Source organism: Trachemys scripta, chromosome 3 (genome assembly GCF_013100865.1).
Source record: "Trachemys scripta elegans isolate TJP31775 chromosome 3, CAS_Tse_1.0, whole genome shotgun sequence".
NCBI lineage: Eukaryota > Metazoa > Chordata > Testudines > Emydidae > Trachemys > Trachemys scripta.
Window position 1 is genome coordinate 105,962,399 of NC_048300.1, and position 8,214 is coordinate 105,970,612.

Below are 8,214 nucleotides of genomic sequence, written 5' to 3' on the forward strand. Positions count from 1 at the left end.
TCATTACTGATTGCAAACTTCTCAAAAAATTAATTGAAGGAAAACATCACTGCTGGTGGAAATTCACAAGAACTAATTCATTATTATATAGGGTCAGCTATAAAGACCTTTTCACACACCCCAGCTTCCAGAGAATTGTACTCAATATACTTCCATGACAGAATGTTTACTCAATCTCCCTTTTGGTTTAATTTGCTATATTTCCTTCATTTATTCCAAGCAGTTGCATAAATAAATGTTTTTGACTGAGAAAGTAAATGGAAAATATATATGAAAAACTATGCCTTAAAAAGTTATAGGAAAATTCATCAAAGAACTGGCCTTTTTCATTTGAAAGATAGAAACTCTCCAATGTATTCATGAACATCTGGTTTTCTTTACCTTCTACCTTATTTTTTATTCTTTTTCACATAGAAGATAAAGTGTCTGGATCCCCATTAAAAGCTGAGTCATTTATTGGAAGTGTGGAAGAGCTGGAGAAGGTGTAGACAGCTGGTAAGGAAGAAATGAACTCTGTCCAGAAGCCCGGTGCTAATGAAGTGGTGTCCACTCCACTGTGCTATGAAGTGAATGGTTCCTGCTCCAGAACGCTTCATTCCTTTGGCGTCCAGCTGGCCATCTACATGGCCTGTGCCATGGGCATGCTGCTCACAGTACTGGGGAACCTGATGGTGGTGATTGCAGTCTCCCACTTCAATACCCTACATACCCCCACCAACTTCTTACTACTCTCCCTGGCCCTTGCAGATCTCCTCCTGGGGATAACAGTGCTGCCCTTCAGCACTATCCGATCTGTGGAGAGCTGCTGGTATTTTGGAGATGACTTTTGTAGGCTGCATACCTTTCTGGACACTGTCTTTTGTTTGACCTCTATATTTCATCTGTGTTTTATTTCCATTGATCGTCACTATGCTATCTGTGATCCTTTGCTCTACCCCACTAAGTTTACTATAAGAGTGGCATGCATATATATAGTGATAGGGTGGGGGGTACCCGTGATTTATACTTTTGTCTTGCTCTATACCGATGCAATTGAAGAAGGGTTGGGCCATTTCTTACAAGACATGCCCTGTGTTGGTAGATGTCAGCTGCTGTTCAACAAACTTTGGGGCTGGTTGAACTTCCCTCTCTTTTTCTTCCCTTGCCTCATAATGATAACTTTGTATGTGAAAATATTTATTGTGGCAAACAGACAAGCTAGACAGATAAGCAACATGAACAAGAGTGCTGGATCTGGGCTACACTTAGGAGCATCAAAGAGGGAAAGAAAGGCAGCTAAAACACTCGGTATAGCTGTAGGAATCTACCTCCTGTGCTGGCTGCCCTTTACTATAGACACTCTGGTAGACTGTCTTCTAAATTTCATTACCCCACCGGTTCTCTTTGATATCCTAATCTGGTTTGCTTACTTTAATTCAGCCTGCAATCCCTTGATTTATGTGTTTTCCTACCGTTGGTTCAGGAAGGCAGTGAAACTAATTTTAACTCGCAACATGTTTGGTTCTGGGACATCTACCGTAGACTTGTACCAGGAATGACCAGAACTTTTAGATAACGCTGTATGTGAAAATAGCTCACAACCATAAATATGGCCTCAAGGAGGAGACCCTTTCCTTTTAGTTATGTATTAAAGTGGTAAGTAATGAAAAACAATACTGAGAACATGATAAGAAATAAAAACTCTGGGATAGGATACCGACAGATTATTTCTGCCCAATGGAAAGATGAGCTTTTCAAAGCAACCAACAGAGTTGGGAGGCCCAATTCCTGTCAATTTTATTTAGGCAGCTTTGAAAATCTGAACCGAAATCCTGAAAGACAACAACAGAAAAATAGTGAACTACAAATCATCAAAGCAGCTCTCATAATGGTTTTTGGAACATTCCATGAGCTGGCATTATTCAACTCAGTGTCCATCTTTCTCAAAGCAGCTAGATCGTGCAGACTCTGACTTGGGTTTCACATATTAGACATACTTGTCACTTAGCTTCCAGAACGATCGTATCTGCATATAAATTGTCAATGCCTTTTGTTTTTGTTATGGTGTTATTAAACTTTTAAAGCACTAATATTGTCAGTTTGTGCAGAATAACCTAACCACCCTACTGTGAGGATACCAATCTGGTTCTGAAATAGAATGTTTTTTGCATCCCTCCTTCCCCCATGTTCCTGAATGAGAAAAATGCTGTTTGATTAAAAGCAAAGGTAAATTGTTTCCTCTTCTCTCATCACCAAGTTAATCATCATTTTTCTGTGTGGCATGTGATATAAAATCAGCAATATATTTAAAAAAAAAACCATGATAGTGTATAGGTTACCTTGTAATCACACATAATTGTCATGTTCTTAAGCAAAATTTTAGGCCCTGATTTAGCAAGGTACTTGAGCACATTCCCAATTTTAAGCACATGATTAGTCCCAAAGAAGTCAATGAGACTGTTTACCTGCTTAAAGTTAGGTGTATGCTTAAGTATCTTGCTGAATGTGGCTTCGGTCTATACTTTCAGTTTTTTTCTGGCTATGATTATATGCTTTTACAGTGTAAATGTTAATAAAAGGGTCAGAAAAAGTTGAGACATCTGGTCTGCTGCAAGTTCTGCATTACAGCTTTCTAACCAGACCTATGGGAATTATCTTGTCACATCTCTAGGCTCCTATGAATGTGCTTACCAGAAAATGTCCTTTTTAAAAAAACATAGTAAAATCTCTTTATAAAATAAAAGAGTAACTAAATAATTACTTAAGTATTTTTTCTACGTGTTTTCTACTGGTTATTTATTTGTATATAAACGTATTGTTAGATATGAAAACTGGTCTGTAGCATAGTTGTTTTTTTTAAAATCACTGCACGTCAGTCAGATTGTACATATGTTTTTGCATCACAAACAAAGTAAAGTACAAAGTGTGGTGTATGATTGTACAGTTACAGTTAAAGAACAGACTGCATATAGCTAACAGTAAGATAATCAGTGTGAGCCAGATGCGAAACACACTGAAGTCAATAGGAAGCTTTTAATTGACTTAACAAATGAGGGCTTATATGTAGAAATACAACAAAAGGGGTTCACACTAGTAAGCGTTACATATGAAATCAGAACAGTATAAAGTAGGAACTGAATTACTTAGTTGCTTGAATACTATAATCAGCATTTTAACAAAACAAAGCCAAATAACATAATATTTTGCCCCCAACAGAGTTTCATATTAGTAAACTTTTTCCATGACAAGAATACAGTTTGCCTAATGAACTTTCCAACCAAGGTACAACTGGGGTAGGTGACTGGGCTACAGCACTAAGTACATTCCCAGCATCTGAATATTTCACAATGTATGCCACTTTTATTAATCTAAGAAGTCCACAATATCTGTCCCCAATTCAGGAAAACAATCATATTCAAGACAGCCCTAAAGCATATGTTTATGGGCTGTCCTGAATAGAGATGCACTTAAGAATGTGTGTAAGTGTTTTTCTCAATCAGTGCATCTATGATACTCACTACATCTATCGACACTGACATTCAACTTCACTTCATTTATTCACCATCTGTTGTTCCTTCAGTTTTATTTTGGAAACTGCTGAAGTAACAAGCCACTCTAATTCCAGGAAAAAAAGAAAAACTAACAGTGCAGGAATTATTTCCTCCAACCAGGGCCGGCTCCAGGCACCAGCCCAGCAAGCAGGTGCTTGGGGTGACCAAGGGGAAGGGGTGGCATGTCGGGCTGTTCGGCGGCAATTCAGCGGCGGGTCCTTCTTGGAGGGAAGCACCTGCTGCCGAATTCCTGCCGAAGAAGAAAGCAGCGCGGTGGAGCTGCCGCCCGGAGTGCCGCCGATCGCAATTGTCATTGCGGCTTTTTTTTTTCCCACCGCTTGGGGCGGCAAAAACCCTGGTGCCGGTCCTGCCTCCAACCAGCAAGAATCACAGTTAACTGGTTTGAGAGGGGATTGAATAAATCTTACACTTTTACCACAGCAACAGGGGAGAGAAAAAAAATCACATGATGGGGTCATCTGGGAGGTGACATCAACTTCTTTGAATTCTCCATCGGAAGAAGTACTGATAGTATATCAAACCCAAGTACATTAGGCAAGCTGCCAAGCTAGATTGAGTCTTTCTCTTGCCTTGGACAGAAATCAAAAACTCTATCCTCATCCTCCTGTCCACTCCATCCATCAGTAGAAAATAAAAACATTACCCCCATCACACACCTGGAGATTGCCTATAGTGTGAGCATCAAACTTAGCAATCAAATAAGCAAAAGAACGCATTGGACACGAAGTCCGAGTGACCGGAGCGGTGTACAGTGGGCCAAAATGAAGCATAGAACTGAATCAAATTTAAGTACATCTGGGAAACATTATGAACAAAAAATCTGTTTTTATCATTGGTATAGTTTCGCCTATTCAAGTTTCTAGTGTAGACAAGCCCAAGGTCTGAAGCAGGCTCACTGATGTTCCTAAGTAAAAAAAATCCCTGTGGTGAAGGATGGGGACACTAAGATGACAACAAGGTGTAAAAATCATTGTTAAGTTGTATGTGCTGCAAAAGAGCCCCGGCGGAGCGCACCGGCCCTGGCCCGCCCCGGCCCCGGTGGCTCCAGGTTGGCTCGGGCCCCGGGAAACAGGCACCGGCCCCGGCCGAGTGGCTCCGGCCCTGGTGGCTCCAGCCCGGCTTGGCTCAGGCCCCGGGGCACCGGCCCTGGTTCCGGCCGAGCAGCTCCGGCCCGCCCCAGCCCTGGCGGCTCCAGCTCAACTCGGGCCCCGGGGCACGGGCACCGGCCCCAGCCGAGCGGCTCCGGCCCAGGGCACCAGCTGAGCATCTCCGGCCCCGGTGACTCCAGCTCGGCTCAGGCCCCAGGTCACCAGCCCGTCCGGCCCCGGCCCCAGCACCGGCCGAGCGGTGCCGGCCGGCCGGCGGCCAAGCACCACTGGCCCCAGCGGCTCTGGCTCTGGCCCCAGCGTGGATCCAAGCCCCATGACCCCTCCCTATTTTCCCGGACATGTCCGGCTTTTTGGAATTTCCCCCCGGACGGGGATTTGATGACCATAAAGCCGGACATGTCCGGGAAAATCCAGACGTATGGTAACCCTACTGGACACCCCAGAGAGATGCTCAAAGGATAGGGTTGGTGTGTGTTTATTGCTAACCTGTGTAGAGAGAGTGAGGCCTGCAAAGGCCTGGATTCAAGGTAGTGCTTGTATTGCCAGAGGCTGCTGGAGTCAGGGAGTGGGCCCACAGCAGATACAGACAAGACTACCTCATGTTAAAGACTGATAGAAGTGAGATGCCTCACAACTCTGGCGACCCCTGGGACACGCACATTTATTACCTTGTTCCAAAGAGACAGGGAAGTAATCAAGGCCGGTTCCAGGGTTTTGGCCACCCCAAGCAGCAAAAAAAAAAAAAAAGCCGCGATCGCGATCTGCGGCAACAATTCGGTGGGAGGTCCTTAGCTCCGAGCGGGAGTGAGGGACCGTCTGCCAAATTGCCGCCGAATACCTGGACGTGCCGCCCCCTCTCCGAAGTGGCTGCCCCAAGCACCTGCTTGCCAGGCTGATGCCTGGAACCGGCCCTGGAAGTAATGTTATCCCCATATTTACTGACAGGGAAATGAAATCAGTAGAAATGAAGTCTGTGTACAGAGGAAGAACTTGAATCCAATCTTCTTGAGTCCCACTAGAGTGTCTTAACTACTGGATTGTCTTTTTGTACTATCTCATTTTAGAATTGAGGAGACTTTGCATAATTTGAAATAATACATAGCTTGTGCATTTGGAATCTAGATACCATGATGGCCAGCACATTAGAAAAATCCAAAATAGACATGATCCTATTACCAATCTCCTGAATCATCTAATACCCATAAAAACACCCGCTGTTCTAAATAACCCAGAGTTTCAAAGGAGACTCTGAAAAAAGAAAAATTCCAGTGTTTGTAAATTTCCATAGAAACAACTAGGCTAGATATAGAACTATTCTGTAATAATTTATGAATAATTTATATTACTTTTGGCTATTGGAATGTTTAGTGTATTAATGTATTGGTTTAGTTTAATACAGGGTAAAACAAGCAGGAAAGAAAGCAGCTGTTTGGAAAAATAAGCAGGAAGGAAAAAGAATGTCTCAAGTTAAGCCTCCCTTCAGTAAACACCTGGGGTATGTCTCCACTGCATTTTGTATCCATGTCCAGGCACCTGCACCAGCGAACCAGTGCTTGCCAAGCATGTTTGCTAACATCTACACTGCAGTGGGATGCACACCTCATGCCCATATAGCCACATTCACGCTGGCACTGCACAGACATGTGTCTGACATTGGGATCTGTGTGGGTGCAATGCATCCTAGGGTTCTTAGCACCTTGCCAACTGGGGCTGCTCCAGGTCTTGGTATGCAGTGTATGTGGGAGAACTTGTCTGTCTGTCCCATGGCTCTGTACAGATGTGTTCTCAGCCCACCAACACATCCAGACAAGGTTCTTCCTTTCTGTGTTTCGTCTGTTATAGAAAAATACAAAATAAAATTATCCAATCAGTGCTAAATATACCTGGTGTTTATAGTGCAATGTATTGTAATTTTGTCAGAAATACTATATAATAATGTTATATTTAACAAAAATAATGCTATATAACACACAAAAGAGTCAATTAAGCAAAATTTTTCTTTTTTATTCAGACTCATTAAAAAAAAGATACGCACTTACACTTTGAATCAGAACATTTAAAAAAAATAAATGGATTTACTAAAAATAACTCAACATGATTTTCATTAGGATTCAAAGTATAAAGCTATAAAAGCCTGGGAGATTATTTGAAAGGAAAAACAACAAAACAGACAGAGGAAGACGGTGACCTGGAATCAGAACTTAGTACTACAAGATACATTTTCATTCAGAAAACAAACTAATTGTTGAGCAATCAAGACAGAGGATTTTACAGCTCACAATCACTTACATTGCTTTTCGAAACCAAGGATAAAGGAGAGAGTAAATCAAAGGAATAAGCAAACCAAGCTACAATGTCAAAGCCAAGGTGTGGAGTTATAAAGTTGAGGAAAATATCAATTATTACAGTTATCAAATAAGGTGACCAGAATTCCAAAAAAGCGATCACAGGTATACCCAGGGTTTTAGCAGCTTTCCTCTCTCTTTTGCCAACTCTGTCACTGTAATTATTAGATGATTGGGTGTTGTTGCTCATAATCTCTATCATTCTAGCTTGTCGTTTAGCCACAGCAAAGATCTTGCTGTAAAGCGCTATCATTGCAGAGAAAGTTATGAAATAAAGAAGAGAGGATACAACCACCCATGTTTTATTGAAAAAAATCTGACAACTCCCCTCACAGGACAGAGTGCTCACTAATTCCTGTAGCCCTTCGTCATGAGCCCCAGTGTACACTACAGAAAAACTGTACATTAAAGAAAATGTCCAGGCAACAGCTATGAATATGCCTGAAACAGGCACTGTGAAGATAACTGCATAAATTAAAGGATAATTGACAGCAACATATCGATCAACTGAGATGAAACACAAGTGAAATACTGATGCTAGGCTGAAAGATACATCTAAACAACAGTGAAATCTACAGAATATTTCCCCAAAATACCAACAAGTTTCAACAGATCTTACAGTGCTAAAGGGTAGCACAGTCATATCCAAGGCAAAATCAGCACATGCCAAGGAGGCAATCAAAAAATTTGTAGGTGAGTGATGCTGTTTAAAATAAGCAATGGAAACCATTAGATTTCCACCTTCTGTAAAAATCGTCAGCATACCAAGCACAATTTACAAAGTTACTTGGAGTCAGAAGAATATCGTGTTTTATAGCAAGATTCATTCATGTTCTCAAAGCAGTACTGCAAATTTTCCTTATCAAAAAAGGTTGAGTTTGTTATTTCCCTCAAAATTTAATTCCTGAACTGATGGTTAAGATCTAGTAAAGGAAATACATGCGCCTATTTCCAACTTCTCCTGAAAGAAAAGTAAACATGGGTGTTAATATAATAACTCCACAATATGATCTTGAATACAGACATTAATATTAATTCACAACTTTAAAAAATTACAACAATGGAAGATTTCTGTAGCAGCCACTTTTCCCTGGTTTAAAATAAGAAGTGAAATAACTGGAAAAAGAAATTATTTTAATGTATTGTATCTGGAGTTAAGGATTCATTCTTACTTCCTTTGAATCTTCCAATGCCTAACCCATCTGAGAA

The 8,214-nt window shown here is 41.4% G+C and overlaps 2 protein-coding genes across 2 annotated transcripts; one reads left to right on the forward strand and one right to left on the reverse strand.

The window, feature by feature from the left end:
- The first annotated feature begins 506 nt into the window (after positions 1–506).
- TAAR5 (trace amine associated receptor 5) lies at positions 507–1,538 on the forward strand. Its single transcript, XM_034766990.1, has one exon. It carries the CDS (start codon positions 507–509, stop codon positions 1,536–1,538), a length of 1,032 nt encoding a protein of 343 aa, XP_034622881.1.
- Positions 1,539–6,928: 5,390 nt separating this feature from the next.
- Positions 6,929–7,768, reverse strand: LOC117875623 (trace amine-associated receptor 9-like). Its single transcript, XM_034766992.1, has one exon. It carries the CDS (start codon positions 7,766–7,768, stop codon positions 6,929–6,931), a length of 840 nt encoding a protein of 279 aa, XP_034622883.1.
- Positions 7,769–8,214: the final 446 nt, after the last annotated feature.